Source organism: Phocoena phocoena, chromosome 10 (genome assembly GCF_963924675.1).
Source record: "Phocoena phocoena chromosome 10, mPhoPho1.1, whole genome shotgun sequence".
Lineage (NCBI taxonomy): Eukaryota > Metazoa > Chordata > Mammalia > Artiodactyla > Phocoenidae > Phocoena > Phocoena phocoena.
In genome coordinates, this window is record NC_089228.1 from 38156065 (window position 1) to 38179684 (window position 23620).

General features: G+C 42.5%; 1 protein-coding gene across 1 annotated transcript; it reads right to left on the reverse strand.

Annotated features, from left to right (window-relative positions):
* Positions 1 to 340: 340 nt before the first annotated feature.
* On the reverse strand, positions 341 to 23062 carry RBM5 (RNA binding motif protein 5). The gene is made up of 24 exons (XM_065884541.1): positions 23046 to 23062; positions 20735 to 20900; positions 19803 to 19958; positions 15910 to 15979; positions 15347 to 15420; positions 12804 to 12887; positions 11868 to 11928; positions 11332 to 11397; positions 10312 to 10472; positions 9768 to 9865; positions 9076 to 9163; positions 8885 to 8962; positions 8729 to 8801; positions 7971 to 8056; positions 7508 to 7586; positions 7204 to 7295; positions 5171 to 5332; positions 4175 to 4324; positions 4021 to 4092; positions 3264 to 3443; positions 2651 to 2725; positions 1536 to 1633; positions 1329 to 1458; positions 341 to 466 (listed from the first exon to the last, which is right to left on the reverse strand). The coding sequence occupies exons 1-24, from the start codon at positions 23060 to 23062 to the stop codon at positions 341 to 343; spliced, it is 2442 nt and encodes an 813-aa protein (XP_065740613.1).
* Positions 23063 to 23620: the final 558 nt, after the last annotated feature.

Consider the following 23620-nt stretch of genomic DNA (forward strand, 5'->3'; position numbering starts at 1 on the left):
CAACATAGGCTACACATGTAAAACACACTACAATTACACTATGTACACTGAAGTATAAAAGACCCACTGTCCCCTTGGCCAGCTCACGAGCCCTCTAGCAGGAAGGCAGGCCATTCACCAGATAACCCATACTAGGGGAACTCCTTTAAGTGGGAGAACCTTGCAGAATGAAGTGGTTTGCCCTAAAAACTATTAACAGCACAAGGCATGCCCTTAAACAGAAAGGTGGTCAGAGTGAATTCAAGAGATGGAGCACTCCTTGTGCTCTCTGGAGCTCCTTGTCATATCTGTCTCTCTCTCTCTTTCTCTCTCTCTCTCTCTCTCTCATCCTCTCTGAGTCTCACTCCATCTCAGTGAACCGGGCAAACATGGCCTTCCGGACAGCATCTTTGTAGGAATCTGCACCAGACAGTCCGTATGCGCTGCCTTTGGCTCCTAGGCCAGCTCCTTTTAGTCGGACTTGAGCCTGGGGGGGGATAAAACTGCTGTCAGCAGCTGGCAGGTAGGGTGTGGATGGCTCCCTCTCTCCCTTATCTAACCCACTCCCTACTGAGCTGGACCACCCTCTGGAAGACAGGAGAGGAAGTTTTAAATGAAGATATGGGTTTCTATATTGGAGACCTGGAGTAGGTTTAAAGACTGAAGGGATCAAATAGGTAAGGGAGACAGGCAGATAGAACCACACCCTCCCCTACTCCTATGCCTGTTCAGCAAGCATTGTAAGGGCCCCAAAGCACAAAGCATTGCACTGAAGCCCAGGGAAGCTCTGGTAATTTTGGGCACAGATCACAGCAGGACAGCTTGAAGTCAGCAGAACTCACTTGCACAAATCAACAGTAAGAGTCTGACCTAAGCTATGTTACCGGGTCAGAGAGGGAGCAATCACTGGCGGTGCTTTTGTCTAGAAGGCCAGTGGTTGAGGGCCTCTGCTCCTGAGATCTGAGTAAAGGATTTCTTATCATGGATGGAAATCCTACTAAATTATAATTTGTTTTATACATAGCAAAATCACTTAGAAATTACAGCACAGTACCTTTCTAAAAATCCAATCTAAGCTACACGGGTCTGAATTGGTATTAAATTAGGGTTTGTTTATAACAAAGGACATGGAAAGACACAGCCCTTAGGAGAAGGTAGGTTTTACCCAAAGATACCAAAAGACCAGAAAAATCAAGTAGGGTGCCACACCCATTCCTTCCAACTGGCATCTTAAAAGGAGCGTGAAATATGGGAGGGCTGCAGGGAAGACAACTCCCACTGGGTCCTAGGTCCTCTGGGTTCTTCAATCTCATCTCATCTCTGGGATAAGCCTGCAAGCCACTGCTTACCTCAATGGGGGCTGTGATGCCTTGACACTTTCTTCCCAAACCTGAGCCTTCCCGCCAACCCATGGCCTGCAGCATCTTGTTGCCAATGTTACTGTGGTCAATGCCATCTTTGGTGGGCTGCTCGTAATTCCTGCCAGTGGCAAACACACAGTTACTTAAAAAGCCAGAGCCCCGGCTCACAAAGTGGAAAATGTGCACAACACATACACAGTGCCAGCATCAAACTGCTTCTTGCGCTTAGGTTCTGGAGGTTCTGGAATGCCGTACTTCTCCCGTCTTTCTGCAGCTCGATCCCGGTATTTCATCTATGTGAGAAAACAAACATGGTTAGAGATATTCAGACTTCAATCTGTAGCAGTCTCATGCACCCACACTTCAAGATTATCACCTCAAGTGCTTTCTTCATCTGGAGCTTGGCCTTTTAGAGTGCTCTCAAATACCACATGCCCTGTCTCCCTCGCTGCACTCAGTCATATCCAAAACGGCAGGTTTGTAGAGATGAACTGTGTGTGGAACCTGGGGTAGAACTATGTTTCCAACAACCAGTTTTATTTAACGAGTCACCTCTTGTCAAGCTCTTCAACCAGCCTGCTGGGCGTGGGCACAGCTTGCCAAGGTCCTCGAGGGAGAGGAGGCCAGAGCTGCTGTACCCCCTCAGCATTGGACAGGCCCACCTCCAGGGAGACAGAGCCAAGGAGACTTCCAGAGACCTGTTCTACAGTCCCTGGGGAGACGACACCATAAACAGTGGAAAAAAACAGGAAAGCAAAAGCCCTAACTACAGATACTATCTTGGGGTGGGAAATTTCAAGTAACTTGCTCACTGGTTCATCTCTAACCCATAGGCCTCTATTTGTATTTAAAACCCTGCCCAGCTGGCTCTCAACCTGCCTCGTCAACTACCAAATGACTGCCCATTAGTGGCCCCACAAGTTTCTCCTGCCCACTGCTTCCTTCCACATCACCTGCAATCATCTTGTGTCCTGCTGTTCCCTGGGCCTCATTTGAAGCTCCTCTCATTGTTCACAAAGGCTTCCCTGGCCAGGCCAAATGAGCTCACTCTCTCCTTGCTAAAATCCAGCATACTTCCAGCAAGTATTTGGCACTCAGGACTTGTGAGCAGCCTTGAGCACCCTCATTAAGCGTCAGTTCAGGGCTCACAAAGCACACAGAGTTGGGTCCAGTCTACATGAGCCACAATGGCCAGGTGACAGGTATGTGGCAAACCCAACCCTGTCCCTGGGACCTGAAACAAGTGCTACAAATAAAAGCCAAAGGCAGTTACCCCAAGACACTCTAGCGGCACATTGACCCCCATTCACCTCTCTCTCCCTCAGCTCCAAGGCTTCCAGCTCCTGCTCGCTCAGCCTGGATCGTCGGTAGATGTCCATGTTTTGCTATACGAGAGATTTTACAGACAGTAAGAATTCACACCTAATTTGAGATATCACATTATCAGTATCTATTATATTCTTTTTTTTTTTTTTTTTTGCGGTATGCGGGCCTCTCACTGTTGTGGCCTCTCCCACCGTGGAGCACAGGCTCCGGACGCCCAGGCTCAGTAGCCATGGCTCATGGGCCCAGCCGCTCTGCGGCATGTGGGATCTTCCCGGACCGGGGCACGAACCCGTGTCCCCTGCATCGGCAGGTGGACTCTCAACCACTGCGCCACCAGGGAAGCCCCAGTATCTATTACATTCTAAGAGTCAAAGCCTAATTCACTACACTACAGCATGAAAGCCAGAGCCCGGTGCATATGGAGCTGCCACGGTCCTTTCCACTCTATAATCTAGAACATACTATAATCAGGAGCAGCCTTCTAAAAGGCAATCATTTAATACAGGTATTTACTGAAACTTCACTACCGTCAGGGCACTCACAGCATCTTGCTGCCTCCCCTCCCTGCCTCAGATCAGCTCAGAGAAGCATGGCCACCTTGTGTAGGTCTGAGAGCTGCTGGTGCCTGACCAGGGCGTCTCTGTTTGGGAACTGGCGCCGGCAGAGCAGGCAGGCCATCTTCTTCCAGTCGGCCAGCTTTTCTTCTTCACTCTCAAGTCTCTCCACCAGCTCCTCTTCATTGTCACTGTCACCACTGTAAGCAGCAACGAGACCCCTCTAGGGACAAAAGGAGGGTGGGTCATTGGAAATGTACAACAGGAAGATAGCAATGGCTAAAAGTAATGCCTAATCCAAACTGTGAGAGTACGCATTACCCATACTGAGTGGAGCAGCCAGGTCCTCCAGTGCTGGGCTTGAGAGCCTCCTGGCACCAACCCTCTTGGGGCCCCAAGAAGAGTTCCTGGATGGCTGTTCTCAAACTGCTAACCATATTTGAAAACCCCAAATACAACAGATCAGAGTAACGGCCCACCCACATTAGTATCTACCAATAAAATACGTTTTTTTCTTGTCTTAATTTTCTCTTTCCAGTCTGTTAAAACTCTCTATTTACAAATGCAATAAAACTCAATTAACTGAGCTCAGGAATTCGGGCTTCATTCCCTGCTCCATCTCTCCAGCTCTCACACAGGGAAAGCAAAGCCCTGAACATAGATTCTATGTGCAGAAGCTGCTCCAAATACCCATTGACAGGGACCAATTAAGTAGAAGTCACATTAGCCACGATGCAGCTGAGTTTCAAAGTGAGACACAAAGCACAGATATGGTCTTTAAACTGGTGGTACTTCCTTACTTTGAGGGGATTCTCCTCGTCTCCATTTCGCACCAATTCGGGGATGAGCTGCTGCCTTTCTGCTAAGGCTCCCTGGGAAACAGAGAACACGTCATAAGCCTCAAATTTTACATAAGTTCCCCTCATGAAGTAAGGCCATTCCTGCTACTGTTACCTTCTTCTCAAAGAGAGCAAAGCCAGCATCTGCTGCAGCAGATTCTCTCCTTTCTTCTTCCCTCAAAGAATTGACAGGTTGAAAGCTGTTTTTAAAATTTTCTTTCTGCTTGTTTAAACTCTTAGCCCAGCGTTCCATGTCTTTGGCAATCTAAAGTCAAACAACAATTACAAAAAATACACTTAGGTAGAGGAACTTAGAAAACAGTCTCCTATGCCATGAAAACAAGCCATTATTGTAACAAACTGTAACAAAACCCCTTTTGCCCTTACCTTTATGAGGTACATACAACCAAAGTCATTAAAGGTCTCAAAAGTCAATGTATTTTAAATTCCATAAATAGTTTTTATGGATGGCCTCTATCAGCTTCCCATTGAAGTTACCTGTATAAATGACTTTTCCTCCCTGGACTGAAGCTGGGACTCATGCAGGCTCCTGCACTATGCAGGCTGATTAATGACTCTTTTCTTCTTGCTGCTCCATCAGAGGGAACTCTTCAGTGAATTCTTCTAACCGCCAAAAGGCACAGGAAACCCCATACAGCCTTATACAACCTAAATCTCAGGGACTTCCCTGGTGGTCCAGTGGCTAAGACTCTGTGCTCACAATGCAGGGGGCTCGGGTTCTATCCCTGGTCAGGGAACTAGATCCCTCATGCCACAACTAAAGACCCTGCACGCGGCAATGAAGATCCCGCGTACCGCAACTAAGACACGACGCAGCCAAATAAATAAATATTAAAAAAGTCTTTGAGTCTTTCAGGATTTTTTTCCCCTAAGTACATAGGCAACTGACAGACAACATATGGTAACACTAAAAAATTGCAAAATGCTCTACAAACTTGATATAAATAAGATGTGTGGCCCCATTTTAAAGAATCCAAATAAAGCAGATATAAATGCCTCGCCCCCCTGCCCCCCAACAAAAAAAACCATAAAAATTAAGCCCAATATCCCAGAGAGAAAGCTGGGTCTGCTGGCTGGGTCATGACCTTACCTGCTGTGCTGTTTTGCTCTTGGGTTTCTCCTTCTTTTCCTTCCCCTCTTTTGCAGGAGGTAGGCCTGTCTGCTGGTGGGAGTTAGACTCCGCAGCCAGGACGTAAGTCTCCTTCTCTCCATCCCAGTACAGGTACTGCTGGGTTAAGGAATTGTAGTAGTACTGGGAAAAAAATACCATTAATGCAGATTTCTGCTGTGTTGAACCATTAACTTAAAGGAGTATTTTGTCAAAAACCCACATCAAAGTTGTTTTGTCAAAAAAACTAAACATAAAAACAAAGCATGTTGCAGACTAGTAATATTTTCTACGTAGAGAAGAGGTGCTGTACACCTTGGTGTAGGTGAGGATGATGAACCAGCCAAGAGGTGTGAAACCTCTTGGGCAAAAGTAGAGTGTGGTTTCTTTTCAAGAGTCTAGTTCCTATTAACTTAATCCCTGGGCCTGGAGGGTACCCAAAGAGAAACGCGTCTGACTCCTTTCCATAGACAGACCATTTACACAAACCAAGTGCCCAGAACAGGTGGTTCAGGAGGAGCTTTTTCTCATACGTCCTCCATGACAACCAGTTAACATGTCATTGTTGGGTTCAACCATACAGAACATGGCCTGTGGACATTCAGGCAACCAAACAGGTTTGTAAGAGGCTAGCTCAGGAGCCTGGAAGGAGGTGACATGTGAAGGAACTTGATCTGAAATTTGTGGGGAGAACCACAACAGAGAATAGGTAGCAGTTATCTCTCCTCTTCTCTATTCTTCAATCACTCACTCTACCTGCTCAACAGGGACCCAGGAGAGACTGCCTGTTGTATCTCTTCCAGGGAAGGTGGTGCGGGTCAGGCACAGGAGCCATAACTTCTATGGCCGCCAAGAAGAATGGCCTGGGAAAGGTCAGACTTCACAAGCAAGAGCAGTGGAAGAACCACGCACAGGCTCAGCCTCCCTGGCAGGTCCCACACAGCTTCACACCTGACTCTCAGAAACCACAAGCTCTCAATGCCAAGTTCCTGTTAAAAGCACTTATTTTTACTGTTCTATATATACATACAGCTCCTGGTCATAAATAGCTGTTTATTTTTGGAGTGTTAATGTTGCTTTTCCTCTTTAAAAGTTATACACACCACCAAAAATAAAATATCACTCCACACATCTGCTAATTTCTATTCTCAAAAATACAAAGGGTTGCTAAGTAAAAGCCAGACACAAAAGGTCACATATCTGATTCCATTTACACAAAATGTCTAGAATAGGCAAATCCATAGAGACAGAAAGCAGACAGCATTTGCTGGGGTGGGACGGGATTAGGAAGTGACTGCTTAATATATAGGGCATAGGGTTTCTTTTCAGGTTGATGAAAAGGTTCTATAATTAGATAGTGATGATGGCTGCACAACACTGTGAATATACCACTGAACTGAACACTCTAAATGGTTAAAATGGTGAATTTTGTGTTATGTGAATTTTATCTCAATTAAAAAAAACAATATATAGTAAGAAAAAAAATCACAATTAAAATTTTTTTTTTTTTTTTTGTGGTACGCGGGCGTCTCAGTGTTGTGGCCTCTCCCGTTGTGGAGCACATGCTCCAGATGCACAGGCTCAGCGGCCATGGCTCACGGGCCTAGCAGCTTCGCGGCATGTGGGACCTTCCCGGACCGGGGCACGAACCCGTGTCCCCTGCATCAGCAGGAGGACTCTCAACCACTGCGCCACCAGGGAAGCCCACAATTAAAATTTTTATCCAGGTCTTTACATGAAGGTTAACAGTCACCTATAAATTTTAACTTGACAAAATAATCCATGGTTTAGGAGTAAGAATAGTGGCTACGGGTGGGGTTACTGATCGAACAGCAACAGGTACCAGAGAATGTCCAGTGTGCTAGGAATGCTCTCGTTCTTATCTCAGTGCTGGTGTATGTATGAACGCATATACATGTAAACATTCAAAGAACTGCAAGAACTGCACGTCAGTTTCATGCATTTTTCCGTATGTACATTATACCTCAAAACATGTATTTTAACCCTTAAATTACCTGTGAGTTGGGGTCATAGTACAGCCCTGTTGTCGGATCATAGTAATATCCTGAAGATTCATCATACTGGTAAGTGGACGTGTCAGGCACTGCTGCAAAAAACAAAATCCAGCATACAGTCATTCCAGGTAAGAAACTGGCTTTACTTTAAATTCTAAGCCACTGAGATGCAGCAGGCCTTAATGGTCTTCTCTCACATCCCCAAGTGTCCCTCTGACACCCACAAAGGGAGAGGAACTCTTATTAAACAAAGACAACAACTAGGACCTTCCAACTATCAACAGCCCCATGAGGTTTGGCTTACCATATTTGGTACCAGGAACTACACCAGTGGGGGAAGCGGCTGGGGCCTGTGTACTAGTGCTAGGCTGTGCTTCCTCAGTCTGGAAAGAACAGCAGCTTCAATATAATTTCAACTGTAAAGTCTCTCAAGAGAACTAAATCACTGCAATCATCCAGCAGGAAGGGCCCCCTGACAGACCCACTGTAGCAACGATCTAAGGCAATCCTTGATCAAAACACATGTTGACAACTTTCTTCCTAAAGGTCAAGTTGAAACATGCATAGTATAAATACACTGTTTGGAATCTTGCACTTAAAATACATACACAAAATTATTTTATTATCTAATAATATTTGACAGAGAAGTGAGACTGGAATGTGTATTATTCAATCCTAGCTCATACAGCAGGCAAAGACAATACTAGTATGGCAACACAAAGCTTTCCCAACAGTCACCAGTTCTGTATCTAAAATGACAGGATTACCGGAGAGCCGGGTGGATTGGAGGTCTGATTATATAGCTGGGGACTCTGAGATACTACAGCCGCTGAGGTGGTGGTCACCGCTGTGCCTGATAATAAACACAGGAGTTAGAAGAGCCAACGCACTGAACTCTAAGCCAAACATCCTTATCTGTAATGCCCAATCTAGCATCTTTGTATATGTCAGTTCTTAACAACCTAATTCCCAATAAGTACTCTTGAACCTACGATATTTTCATTTTTATAATCCTACTAGAATGTGACACACAAAGTCAAACATTCTGTATGATGGTTAAGAAGAAGGAAGAGAAGAAAGTCTCCATATCTGCTCTGGGGTTGCGAATAGATTTAACTGCCACACCTTTATAATTCTAGAACAACTGAAGCATAAGCTTTTAGAGTGACCCTTCTGATTAATGTCTGGACACCAGACTGCAGGGCCACACCGTCTCTGCTTACCTGAACCTACATGGTCACCCACATGATTCCTAACAACACAGACAGGGAAAATACTGAATTCCAAGAATGAACACTCATCACATGGTCTCTAAGAGCTTCTTATCAGCTCCTGATGTACACGAGCAATCCCAATATTCCCCTAGGACCTTAGGCACATGGTGACAACCCTGAATGTGTCCTATCCCCAAGTTTTGCAGGGAAATGGCCCTCATAGATTTATTTGGGTCTAGTGAGAACATCTAGTTCTATCTCCTCAATTGTATTTGCTTAAACAAAAATAAAGGGAATATGAAGTTTATTACCTGATGCAGATGATGCATCAGATTCCAATCCTCCAGCCTGTTGCTGATAAAACTGTTGGTAATCCTGTGAGTACTGTAGAAGAGTCCACCATTAAAGCTGCTATTCTCAGACACACTCTGGAGACCAGAAGTTGGATGCTGGTCAAATCTACCTACCTGAGCATACTGGGCGTAGCCATCTTGGCCTGGCTGCAGGTAACTGTAGTCAACATTGCCTCCTTCGCCACTCTGAGACTACAAAATATCAAAAGAAGAGGAAACACAGACATCAAGTTTTTCAAATGTCCTTGGAGTGAATCCGGGCAACACCACCATACTACATTGAGCAAAAAGATCCTCCATCTTACCTGGGTGGAAGACCACTGAGCGGCAGCAATGGCTGTACTAGCCACGGAGAAAGCACTGACCCGGTTACCATCTGGGAGGACCAAGTCTCTGAAACCACAACGATCCAATCACGTGATTCTATCTCAGTATGCTTCCAATCACTAATGCCACACTACCCAGAAAACAGCAATTCACTCCAGCCTTTGTTGGAAGGTCTCTAATGCCAGCAAGGCCACATTTCAGATGAGGAAGGGTTCCCATGGGCAAAGCCCTAAGTGGGCAAGTGTCCCTGTAGTATTTCTATTCTCCTTTGTACCCTTCCATCTAATAAGGTGTCTGCTGGATGAGCAATGACACCAGAAAGGGGAAATTTACATCGCTAGAATGAAGCTCTATATACATGAAACTGCATGTTGTTCTGGAAGTAAAGAATTATATCCAGATGGGTTTGCACCATCTTGAAGCAGTTTGCATAGCACTTATTCTCAACCCATCTGCCATGTCTCTCTTTGTCCTGCTCTGAAGTTTTCTGGCAACTGGTTATTGAGACAGGAGGGAATAAGTTCTAAGAAGACAACTGTATCCTTCCCAGCCAACCAGGAAGGATAGTGTCTCAATGTAGAGAACACGGGCTTTGAGTGCAGTTAGTAAAGCATCCCTGGACAAGCACGCGGATGCAGCGGTTTGAAGTAAGGACAATGAAGCCACTCACTTTCTGGCACTTTTTGCAAAATCAACCCCAATAGTTTTGCCATCAATTTTCAAAGGAGGATGGAGACTCTGTAGTATCTGAAGCAGCTGAGAAGCGTCCTGAAGGAGAATGTGAAGAAAAACAATTTTGTCACGTAATTGAAAATCTCTCTCTACTACCTAGCCCAGTCAAAGAAATATTAAAAAAAGAATAGCAATTCATTCTTATTTGCGGATATGAAATCATTAGAAAAAAATCAGCCCTCTTTCCTCCAGGACATGAAGGTATCCAGTATTATTAAGAGTAAATGCTAAAACAGTCTAAAACAAAGCATGATGAAATGACAAAACTATGGCTCAACCTTCAGTTATCTACAGGTATATATGGTATTTTTACCACTTACTGAAGTCATCAGCCTATAATTTAGCACTGTAATAACTGTCATTTCTTAAGTCTTGAACTTTGGGCTCTAGGAGCCTTACACACAGTATCACAATTGGATGAACCACATTTGCCTCTTAAATCTCAGTTTCTTTTAAAAGGAAAGATTCAATGAACATCTCACCATTGCAGAAGACAGCTGCACAAACGCGAAGCCTCTGTTCTGCTGGGTCTGTTTGTCTTTTATGAGGCGAATGTTATTGACAGCTAAGGATGCGTAGGGAGACAGCGCTGTCATGATGGAATCCACCACAGTGTGTGGAGCTATGTTTCGAAGTATGATTGCTGCAGGTGAATGAGACAGATGACAGATACATGCATTCCCACAACCAATGCTTTTCAAGGCAGGTTCAAGTACAAACAAATCCATTTTGGGAGGTTTCTAGCATATTTGACCCTTGAATGCAGGGGGATGAGAGGTGCTGACCCCACTCCCATCCCAGCCACGCAGTCAAAAATCTGTATATAACTTTATAGTCAGCCCTCTGTACTGGTAGTTCCACATCCCCAGATTCAACCAGAGGATACTGTACTACTATAGCATTCATTGAAAAAACCCACATTGTTCGTTAAACCCATGTTGTTCAAGAGTCGACTGCATATCTTTCACACTTTGACATGGAGAAGATTCTAAAAACCAATCTTTTATGAGGCAACCTGAAGCTACTGCTCCTCATTAAAAAACGGCAGGATGAAAAAAACAAAACAAAAAAAAATGGCAGGATGGGACTTCCCTGGTGGCGTAGTGGTTAAGAATCCGTCTGCCAATGCAGGGGACACGGGTTCGAGCCCTGGTCCGGGAAGATCCCACATGCTGCGGAGCAACTAAGCCCGTGCGCCACAACTACTGAGCCTCCGCTCTAGAGCCCACGAGCCACAACTGCTGAGCCTGCATGCCCAAACTACTGAAGCCTGCATGCCTAGAACCCGTGTTGTGCAGCAGGAGAGGCCACCGCAATGAGAAGCCCGCTCACCGCAACTAGAGAAAGCCCGTGCGCAGCAACGAAGACCCAGCGCCAGCCAAAAATAAATAAATAAAATAAATGCAAAATAAATAAATAAAATAAAAAAGGGTAGGAGAACAAAAACATCAAATGGAGGTTAATTTCCAACATAAAGACCAAAAGATTACATTTGAACTTACTATCACAGTAGTAATCCACAGACTGAACTGATTCTGTGGTTCCAGGGGGCACTTCCTGTTCAGAGTCTACAAGAAAGGAAAGAAAGAGGAAGAATCAGTAACTGAAGACAAACAAACAACAAACCAATATAAAAAATACATTGAAATACCAAAGTTTTAATTTAAAGTAAATGTATCAGTTGTTTTTTCTTTTTTAACCATTTGTGGCTATAGTAAAACCTCATTAATTTTGACATGAATTTTAAATGGGGAATGCAAAAATTGGGCCAGTGGAGGACTGACATTACCTCTATACTAAAGAAAAGCAGATGCAGAATGTAAACAAGGCGAGCAGACTTAATTTTGGAACATAAAAGAACTATGTGTACTCTCACAATCATCAGCAGGATCTACCTAACCTAAGGTAAGAAGGTTTAAGGAAAATATATAGGTTACTTGTTTAAATGCCCTACAACCTGTACTTTTCCTTAGGTTCACAGACAATCCAATTAGTCAGGGTTTAATACATATTCCCAAACAGCTGAATCTGGGCTTACCAAACTTGTCTGCTCCACATCGGAAGCATTTTAGTCTTTTCCTGAAATTGTTAAGGCAGCACTGGAAAAAAAAAGTTTTATCTTAGTTATTTCTCACAGTAGGCCGGGCTTACTAGTAACAATGTGGTAAGTTAGAGCAAGAGGGCCACGGGCAAGTCCCAGTGAGGAACAACCAAAAAAAAAAGCAGAAAGTGATACCATGTATCCAAGATAAAGGGATATTAACCTAAAAATTTAGAATGCTTTTACTATGTGAATTCTCCCAAGAAAAACAAATTTTGATGTATTCTGAAGTAGAATTCCATTTTTACCAAGCTGGGGAAAACTTTTAGTTCACTCCAAAATCCTATAGCAAGCCACTGGCAAAGTTCTCCCTTATATCAGAAGAGCACCATAAGGACTTCCCTGGTGGTGCAGTGGTTAAGAATCAGCAACTAAGCCCGTGCGCCACAACTACTGAGCCTGCGCTGTAGAGCTCGTGAGCCACAACTACTGAAGCCCATGCGTCTAGAGCCCATGCTCTGCAACAAGAGAAGGCACCACGATGAGAAGCCCGCACACTGCAATGAAGAACAGCCCCCATGCACAGCAACAAAGACCCAATGCAGCCAAATAATAATAGAAAAAAAGAGAAATTGCCAAAAGTTGAGAGCTCTAGAATTCAAGAAACCATAAAGTGAAATAAACTTAAAATCTTAATTGAAACACTGGGCTTAGAACCAGGATCTTAAACAAAATCTCTCATGTTTGAGGGATTCTGTCCTTTAGTACCTACTCAGGAGGACCCAAGAAAGTCAGAAAGTACGAAAATCACCTTATGATAAAAGCTGGTGATTGTGTACTTACTCATGTCCTTGTTTGGACAATCAAACAAACAAATAGAAAACAACAAAACCCCAAAAGAGTTTTGTCTATTTGGGAAGAACGCAGGCTTACCTTGTTACAAAGCCAATCTTCAAACTTAGGTCTGGGATTGCTATAATGCATTGCAATATGCTTTCCTTGAATCACCAGCTTTTTCTGTAAAAAAAGAAGTAATTAGTTATTCCCATTGTGAGGAACATGTGTCCATTTTCCCAGGGCAGAGCACACTTCGGAAAAATCAGTGCTCTGGAATTAAATGGACAACATACGGGGAGGACCAACCACCGCCACCTATACTCTGCCCATCCAATCCTTCAGATAGGCAGTAAGAGAATGGGATGCGGAGTAAAGGTAAACGGAGTCAGGGAGTGCTGAGAAAGCTGCCACACACTAAACGCTGACATGCACCAGGCCGTGTCTCCAGCAGAGACAGAAGTCCTAACATTCATCATTGACAGGCTGCCTGAGAGTGACAGTCTATTTCAAAAAGCAGAAGACACAACTCTCCCAGTTCTGAGGTTGTCTCCTACTTTAGCCCTTAGCATGGTGTCCTTGGGCTTCGCTTCACTTTTTCCCCAGTCCCCCATCCTTATGCAAAGTGAAAGCCTTTACATTTCCCCTTCCCTCAAATTCCTGCTTCAGGATGTGTCCTTTGGGGGACAATGGGAGGGGAACTCATTTTTAAAGGGAATCTGGTTACAATTTTCTCAGGAGGAACTAGTCTGAATGCCATCGACTCTAAAACAGCTAAATGAGATTTCTTCCTGCCAAGTGCAACCACGTGATGTCCTGAGTGACAGATGTGTTTTTCACTGAAATAGATGGTACTCTCCTTCAAGATGAGTAACCAGGAGGCCAATGAAGTTTCTTCAGGGGGTTAGGAAAAGTTTGTAAATGTTCATATACCACCTCATCCTTCAAGTCAACCATGTGACTAAAAAGGACTTAATTTTCAAAGGTCAAAAACTCCGAGCTGAATCAGTCTACCAAGAGTATACCCAGCACCTGCCCCCAAAGAGCCTTCATTTAACAGGCACATCTTTTCTTTTTCTTTTTTTGGGGGGGAGGGGAAGGGAGCAGGATGTTCTGACACTGTCAGAACAGATTTAAGTAGGAGGTTAGATATCCAAATTTTTTTAAAGGAGTCTAACCCCTCTAAACATACATACTGTTGAGTAATTTGGTTCTTGCAAATCCTGGAAGAGTTAAGACATGCTGTGAATGTTGTCTCTGCAATATCTAAAGACAAGACTGCATGTCTGGCCAAGAGGGAAAGAGCTGAAGGCCATCCACTCACTGTGTTGTAAAGAAGCAAAAATAAAGAAGCTGGCAGATATGTCAACAGATCATCCCACTAGGAGGGATGTGTGCTGGGGGAGACTCCAAACTATCACTGAGTCCCTAATCCTACTGGTCTTTTATTTCTGGAGTGAATTTGAACTGTAATGAAATATTACACATTAACATAGCTTTGTATACATTAAAATTGTGGAGATTTTTAAGTGTCTTACAGGTTTTAATTTCCTAGGAGTTTTAAACTCCCAAGCAAGTCATTCTGATACATCCACCATATTAAAAGATGCTGTCATGTAAAGAAAGCAGATTCACATGAAGCTTGTGTATGTCCTGAATTTTATTAGGATGGTGTCCATGGTATGAAATGAATGAAGATCTACCATTATAAGATCAGGCTGTCACCTCTGGGTTAAGGAAATGAGAGGCTTAAAAATCTAACAAGTCAATCAAAATGATACCCTCATTAGTGAGCCTTGTTATAAATGATAATAAATCATCAAAGAATATAACTCTTATTTATGAGTGACAAATCATAAAATGCTGCAGAGAAGCAACATAATGAGTTAAGCAGACTTCCCAGAATGCACTTGGTTAAGGCATTCAATACTGTGCTTTGGAGTTCTGGCAAAAAAACGTTATTTAAGTGCCAAGCACTGAACATTATCTTGACAAACTGTAGAACACTTCAGTTAATGCTTCTTAAAGAATCATCAATGATTTGCTTTGAACAGACTACAAAAGGCATTCTCAGGGAGATTAGAATGTTAATGCCACTCTAACTAGATCAGACAGCAGCAGGACACCAGCTCCCAGGCTAATATCATCAGACTTATTGTTCAGAAATTCTACTAGGTCCTTACATAGTCCTTGAAGACCCACTGAGCAGTTACGCCTCCAGGAGGCTTGCAGTCTCCAAGAGAAATAAAAAATTACTTACAAAATGCCTGTAGCAGACTTCAATTATATTCTCTTCACTGTCAAATCGAGAGTTGGATAATCTAAGATTACTCTCAATGGACATAATAGGAATATAATCAGGTAAGGGAAAGGGGAATATTAAGATGTCTTGATAACTACCAGACAAATATTCAGTGGTTAACAAGGCCCTGCCAGGTAGCCATGTTTAAAGGCAGAGCAAATTCTGCAATGTAGTGCTTGGTACTGTATTTATTCTAGTAACAGCAATTTTAATATATACAAAGCTTTTCTTTTTTTAAAGTCACTCCTTTGGAACAAACCACTCCTTCAACCTTTTTTTTTTTTAATTGTACAGACTTGTTCCATTTTCATGAATATCTAGACTTGGTGAGTGAAGCAACCTGATTGGCTTCCATCCAGCTGGTAGCATCTTGCAAGTGATAAAACTCCACGAAGGCGAAACCACGGCTTACACCTAGAGACAGCATTCAGATATAGACGGGATACTCGTGTTAGTCAGTTCCTTTATAACAGGTGAATCTCTCTCCCACTGCTTCAACACTGCGTGACAAAGCCAATTGGGAAGCAGCTTTACAAATGTGACTTGACTTGGGGATCTTCTTGATACTTTGCCATGGCAAGGAACCAAGCCGCCTGAACTAAATGCCACTCGATTTGATTCCACGCTTAAAAAGTAACCATGCAACCGACTACAAACAGTCAAACAAGGAGTTTATAAATCACTACTTACCGAAGGGAAAAAAAAGCCCCTAAAAACAAAGTTTTTAAAAAGGTCCTCAGATGCTTTCTAACATCGTTTTCAAACAGTCACATTCCTTAGCCATGGCAAACCTTTCATTCTGAATTCATGTGCTTGAAGACTGGGGATATCAGGATGTTCTTTAGGGACTGAGGTGGGAATGGGGAAGAGAACCAGAACAGCAGGAACTAAGCAAGCTCTCACCTGTTTTCCTCTTCATCAGCCTCACGTCCGCAGGCTGAGGGCCTTCAAAGGATTCCATCATTTCTCGAATCTGCACAGACAGGGATTTACACATTTATAGTTAAAGCTTTAGCCACAAACTATTCCACATTAAAGAGAGGTCAAAGACTAGGGATTACATTAACTGCTTAATTAACCAAGTTTTTAACTTCTATCATCAAAATGTAATTATTCTAAAAATAGAATAAAAGAAGGAACACTTCTCATAGAAACTGATGTACTGTAACAGCTCTGAAGGCATTCTTTATATGCTGACTGGGAATTTCCTCAGGCACAATTATTTATTTTGTGATATACAGTCTTGCTCATGGTATGCTGTCCCTCAAGCCTCCCTCCTTTAGCCTAATCTTGTTGTTCTTCGTACTAAAGGACCAGAAAGAAAGATGAGATTTAAAAAATGCAGAAGATATGTCACTGTCTTCTGAAGTACGCAACCAAGTATCAATGCCAAAAAATGAGGAACTCCCTTAAGATAAATATTTTTTGCACAATATCTTAAAGAAATAGCTTCCTTACATTTACATTAATGGTGAAAATTAACAAAGCTCATAACGTTCTTCGGTTCCTAGTAAATCAAAGTAAACATTAATTGGGCCTGAAGAAAGACTTCTGGCTGGTAGGTTTGTTATTGATGTCAGATCAAACCCTTACTGCAAAAGGCAAAATACATTAATAAATACATTAGTCTCTTTATCAATCATACCAGGCAGCGATACTCCCAGGGAGAAAACCAGGGCCAAATTTGTGAAACAGAGATTCTTCGTGGCCTCCACTTTCCATAATTACGTGTAAAGGCTGCAGGATTATATACAGTCAATCCTCATTATTTGGGGATTCTGCGCTTGTGGATCTGCCTACGCATTAAAATTCGTTAACTCCAAATCAATACTTGTAAGTGCTTTCATGGCCATTTGCAGACACGTGCAGAGTAGTAAAAAATTTGAGTCACCTGATGTATGTGTTCCCGGCAGAGGTGATGCTCTGCCTTGTTTCAGCTTTCATACTGTAAACAAGTGTCCTACTCATAGTCTGTTTAGTGCCAAGTTTTTCACATTTTTGTACTTTTTGTTGGTGATTTCACTGTTTAAAATGGCTCTCCAAGTGCAGTGCTGAAGTGCTGTCTAGTGTTCCTAATGCAAGAAGGAAGGCTGTGATGTCCCTTACAGGGAAAATATATTAGAAAAGCTTCATTCAGACATAAGTTACAGGGCTATTGGCTGTGAGTTCAATGCTAATGTATCAACAGTATATATTAAATAAGGCACCTCTAAACAGAAATACACACGAAACAACAAGGTCATATATTGATCAGTTAATGTAAATGTTGTAACCAGAGGCTCACAGGAACCTAACTTTGTATTTCCCCTAAGAGCATGGTTCCATACCCCCAGTGCCTTTATAGACTGCAACTACCATAAATATAAGGAAAATCGACTATTTTTTCACAAAGAGTATGTATGAGAAGCACTACACTGAGCCAGAGCCAACCACCTGACTTAAGTTCATGCTTGGTAACACAGTAAGTAAAAAATCAGTCACCAGAGTAACTAAAAACAGTTTCTAAAAAGTAGTGATACAGTAACATACATAGTAACATAATTAGCTAAAGACTGTTACTCTAAGAGTTCACATGTCAGTGGGGGACTAAAATAAAATGACAATACTGAAAGTGATAAACTGAAATTCAGGAGAAGATTAAATACTATAATTTTAAAAGGTTTTAAAGATCCCAATAAGCAAATTTTCTACAAATACTGCACAAAATTTGGCAACCTCAGAAAGTCTACTTTGAAAACCTGCCTTCTTAAGGTAAGCACTTCTAGTTCTCTGAGAAGCCTGAAATAAATAAGCATTTCAATCTTGTTTCATTACCAGAAGGGAGTGCCCCCAGAGTCAGCTAAGGCATTGCTCTCCCCATGCCACCCACTTCTTCTGCACGCTCCCAGGGCCACAGGCCTAAAAGACTCAAGGGAACAGTATGATCAACAAGTAAACTTTCCTCAACTGACTCCTGCAAGATTTCTTGTATCCCCTACTCCACATGCTCATGGCTGCTGCTACCTGAGCTCAGCTCTGCCTTCTTTCTACCCCCTACCATTCTAACCTACACAGCTTTTGTTACCAGGTAAAAACCTCAGTAGCTTTCTTTTATACTTAGCTGGGCTTTCAAAGACTCCATCACTGGCCCCCAAAGCACCTTCCCATCCACCTCTCTCCTGTCAAAAGCTTTTGATTTCAGTCAAATCAAGCTGATTTGGGCCAGTCCACATCTTATCCTCAGTTCTCCACCAGACCAAAACATTTCTATCCCCCAAGAATCAACTCAACTAAAACCTCCCTGGAGCTCTTCCTTGCCCTCGACCAGTTAACTCAGCTCCCTTAAAGAATCCTCCAGAGTTACTCCACAGAACCACTTTCAACAGGACCTCTTCCAACACCTATCCCTTTCTACTCTGCATTGTCTTCATTATCTGCTGACCTTAGCTATTCATCCTTAAGCTTTTATGAGGCAGGATCCATGGTTCTGCATCACTATAGCATAGCAGTACACAGTGTAGCAAGTGTGCTGTGGATCACAAATACCCACTATTAATTCTAATATCCCATCTCACATTTGTCACTTCCAATGTTTAGAAGACCAAGGCTGTGTGAACTGAGTACTTATCTTTAGCTCTAAAATTCACTAAACATTAGTCAGAATATTACTCTGAATACTCCAAGACAATAGATACTGGCATAATGCATGTTTTATAAATGTATTTCAAAACATCATTCATTTCACAAACAACATTGGCTGAGCAGCCTCCTGCATTCAAGGGTTGGGAATACACTTAAGAAATTCTACCTGGTAGGTCAAGAAAGGCTTCAGGGACTTCCCTGGCGGTTCAGTGGTTAAGACTTCGTGTTTCCACTGTAGGGAGCATGGGTTCGATCCCTGGTTGGGGAACTAAAGTCCTGCATGCTGCACAGAGCTGCCCTCCCAAATGAAAGATGGAAGGAAGGGAGGGAGGGAGGGAGGGAGAGAGACGGAGGGGGAGAGGGAAAGAAGAGAGAAAGAGAGGAAGGAAGGGAGGAGGGAGGAAGGAAGAAAAGGAAGGGAGGGAGGGAAGAGGGAGGGAGGGAGGGAGGGAAGAAGGGAGGAAGGGAGGAAGGAAGGGAGGGAGGGAGGGAGGGAGGAAGAAAGGAAGGAAGAAAAGAAAGGAAGAAAGGAAGGAAGGAAGGAAGGAAAGAGAAGAAAGGAAGGAAGGAGGAGGGGAGGGGAGGGGAGGAAGGAAGGAAGAGGGCTTCAAGAAGAAAAAAAGGGCACACTGGTAGAACGGTGAACATGTCCAAAGTGGCCTGCAGCAGAAGCAAGTGGTGGATGTGGCTGCAAGGAATGCATGAGGGTCAGAGATACCACTGGAAATCAGGCAGTGCCCAGTACACCAAGGCCATAGTTGACCAGTCTGAGAAGTGGGGAGCCAGGCTTTTCTACAGGCTTTTAAGAAGTTTCAAATGGATAATATAATTTCCATTAAATCAAAGGATGGCCAAATCATAAAATGTTCTTACAGATACATCCTCACTGAGTAAGTAACCAATTCAATAAAAACGTACTGGCTACCTTCTAATAGCTATTATTGAAGGAATAAGAACTGCTCCCTGTAGTTCTTCTGAAAACTCTACATTGAGCTTCAAAGCCTAAATACAAATGATTCTATCTGTGAACCAAGTTGAGAGAACTCCACCCTAATTACAGAAATGTATTTCACTAGATATTAGCTTGAGATATAGTAACACAAGAAAATAATGGTAGAAGCTCAAAGTTCATTGTGCCTATTGGATTGCTCATTAGACCTGTTGGTTCCCCTTACATCGCTCTCCGTGATGGTGATGGGAAGGCCGCGAAGCATGATGGTCTTGCTCTCCCTCTCATCACTGATGTCATGCCTATAGTCATGCTCGCCATAGTCACCATCTGAATGGTAGCCATCTTCGGATCGGTCACTGTTCCTTCTTTCACGTTCTCTCTGATTTACAATAAAGAAAATTGTAATTCAAATCACACTGGGCTTATTTATACCCTTTGATCCAGTCTATCCACTTGTAATTTATCTTTAGGAATAGAGATAATACAAGAACTCCATGATGATGTTCACTGCAGTGTCTTCTAAAACAGCATAAAAAAAAACAAGAACAGAAACCCCCAAACCTGGCAACAATCATTTAGTTCAGGAAGAATGGTTTAACAACTCACCAAACAGTATAACAACACACAATGAAACACTATTACCTGTTAAAATAAGATGATTATATGCATAAGAAAAAAAAAACAGTGCAAAATTATGCTGGTTGCACAATTACTGCTAAACAAAGCTAATGCATATGGAAAGAAATGTGAAAAAAGCTATGCTACAATGTTAAACTACAACTTTTAGAAACACCATCTGAGGCAAAGGGATGGTATATAATTATGCCCCAACTGTCTCATCTTTAAAATGAGAGTAACACCTACCTTATAGGGTTGTAGTGAGACCTGAATGAGTTCATGTAAGTCAAGTGCTCAAAAGAGTGCCTAGAGCATAGTGAGCCCTAAGTAAACCCTGGCCAGTATTTCTATGACTACAGGGCACAGTCTGTCTTTGAGGGTTATAGTCGACTCAGATTTCAGAATAATAAAGAGTTTGAATATAATACTCCTCTTGAGAGATTTCCACACTTGGTATACTTATTTCAAGAATCTTGGAGGTTCTGTGCATATAATTCATAATTCTAACAACTTTATAAACAGTTGCTGGTCACTCACCTCTGGACTGTCATAGTCTCGGTAGTCATCATATCTATCACCCCTCCGATCATCACTAGATCTTTTGTAATCTGAGTCCCTCCTCCTGCTTCTGGATTCACGCTCATCACGATCATCCCTGTCTATGATGGACCCGTATCTTCCACTGCGTTCTGTTCTACTCACTCTGCCACGGAAAATAATTTTCATTTACACTTCAGTAAATCATATTTTGTCCCTTTAGAAAACATGGTTGAAAAAACACACAACCCACATCTCAGTTTACAAGACATCCAACTAGTTCAGTGTATCCCTTAAAATTTATCACCAAATTCCAATTTACAAAGACAATGACTGGGAAAACAGCTATATCCCTAAGTACACAGGTAGTTTTCAGGAATTCATACTAAATGTAAAAATATAGCTATCAAATGTATGGGTTTAATATTTTTGAGAGAGTTAAGCTGCCCAAGTTCATCCTGCATTTTCCCAAGCCTGTGGCCTACACATCACTCCTTTCATCCCTGATTTCAGATCTTAGTGATCAATCTAGACAGGAAGAATGTAATTATAGTTGTTCCTGCCAGGGACAAGTTCCAGGACCTGCTGTAGATACCAAAACCCATGGATGCTCAAGTCCCACAGTTAGCCCTCTGGTATACACAGTTCTGCATCTGCAGATTCAACCAACCACGGATCATGTAGTACTGTATTTATTGAAGAAAATCTGCCTATAAGTGGACCTGCAAAATTCAAATCCATGTTGTTCAGGGGTCAACTGTATTAGCATTTCACTCAATTACAAAGGAGGACATGTCCTGACTCATCCACTCTGAAGGGTATCTCACTACTAAGAAATGGACCAACAAACTGGATAACCTGTCTTTTTTCCCCATTAGGCAGTTAACCAAGTTCATTTGTTAGATATAACTAGCACCATCAGAGAACATTATTTCCTATAACATCTGATTGATTGATTGATTGGCTGCGTTGGGTCTTCACTGCTGTGCGCGGAGGCCACTTCTTGCTGCGGTGCGAGGGCCTTTCACTGCAGTGGCTTCTCTTGTTGCAGAGCACAGGCTCCAGGTGCATAGGCTTCAGTAGCTGTGGCTCACGAGCTCTAGAGCACAGGCTCAGCAGCTGTACATGGGCCTAGTTGCTCTGCAGCGTGTGGGATCTTCCCGGACCAGGGCTTGAACCCGTGTCCCCTGCATTGGCAGGCAGACTCCTAACCGCTGCACCACCAGGGAAGCCCCTGATTTATTTTTGATTACTGAGCAGCACTGGGCTTCACAGGAAAACCTAATAACAAAAGGCTTAAACCCATTTGACCACAGATATAAATAGTTCTTTCATAAATTGTTTACCAGGTTCATAAAACTACTATATAAGGACAAGACAAAGAGAAGGCTTATAAGGGCCTCATTTAGAGTATACAAATTTCATAAAAAGAAACAAATGAAACAAGTAGCCTAGGACTATTTTGAAATGTTAAGTATGTAGATGAGAGACCCCAAAACAGTAAATGTTAATTTGTTTGGAACCAGAGTACTGACAAAGCATTAAAACAATGATATCATGTGACATGAACACTTCATGAGTCCCAGTGCGCCATCAATTTGATCACTGGGACTGGACTCAATATTAAGGAGGCAGCTGGATGTATAAATAAAGGTTGTGTGTTTAAATCAAATGGTTTGAGTCAGAGAATCCACAGATGACACAGGAGTCAAATGCTCTCATCTTAATTCTTTACTAATTCTTTAGCAGTTTTTCTTTTTTCTTCTTTTTTTCTTAAAAATGTAACCCATGGTCCAAAGCCTCTCAGCTCTATAAATCTGGATCATCTTGTCATGGAGGGGACAATAACGAGAACTGGCATTCACTGATTGCTTTCTACAGCCCAGGTACTGTGCAAGTGACAGACAGTATGATCTCCTAGCTTCTTCCAGAGGCTGTTTGTTATCCACACCAGGAACCCTCATGACTTACTATTCCACCCAGCCCTCCTTTGCCTAATTCTTTCTTACCCTTCAGGCTTCACCTTAGAAAATACTTTCTCCAGGAAGCTTTCCTGGCCGTTTCCAAGAAAACACATGTTCCTAAGTGTTCTAACAGCACCCTCAACTTCTTTTACCATAGCACAGTTCACACAGTATTTTAATTATCTCATTAAACTGTGTGCTTGTGAGAGCAAGTATCATGAAAGTGCTCACAGCAATGCTGGATACAAAACAGACACTCAAATATTTGTTTGATAAACAATTTTTAACAAATAGCTCAGTCCCCATTGAAATGCTGAGATCAAAGGCATGTAACAGTAATAACTTACCGTTTGTCTGAACCCATTGTCCTGCTGAAGATCTAGCACACTGCTCCAAAAGGTTCAAATTTTGTTTTTCCTAGGAGACAAAAGAGATAGGTTGCTGCAAGTCTGAGAGATCACGTAAGTCAACTGTTCCATAGCTGGAACACTACTGAGATTGGAATTTCATTAAACCATTAACAGTGGTTATCTAAGGTTGGGGGGGTGGGGAGGGAAGTGGGGACCAACTGTCAACATTAAAATCAAGCTAACATTTTGTTAACAGTGGGCATAGCAGGAAGGCGAAGCACAGTGAAAAATATGAGATTCCACATTCAATAACAAACCCATAAAAGGATACGAGCAGAAGGTTCCTTCCCTGCTCCTGCTGTAAGATTACAAAGCAAAAAGGGCACAGCTGCAATCAGCTCCCTGTGTTCTGAATCAAAGCAACTCCATTGTGATAGTTGACCGTTAAAACATTAATCAAAGTGTATTAATATAAGGAGCGAAACGAAATTCAAAAACTACTTAGGAAAAACTTAAAACCTTTGAGAAGCCCGATGCTGAGTTGATTGAAAATCTACTCCATTTAAAATGCA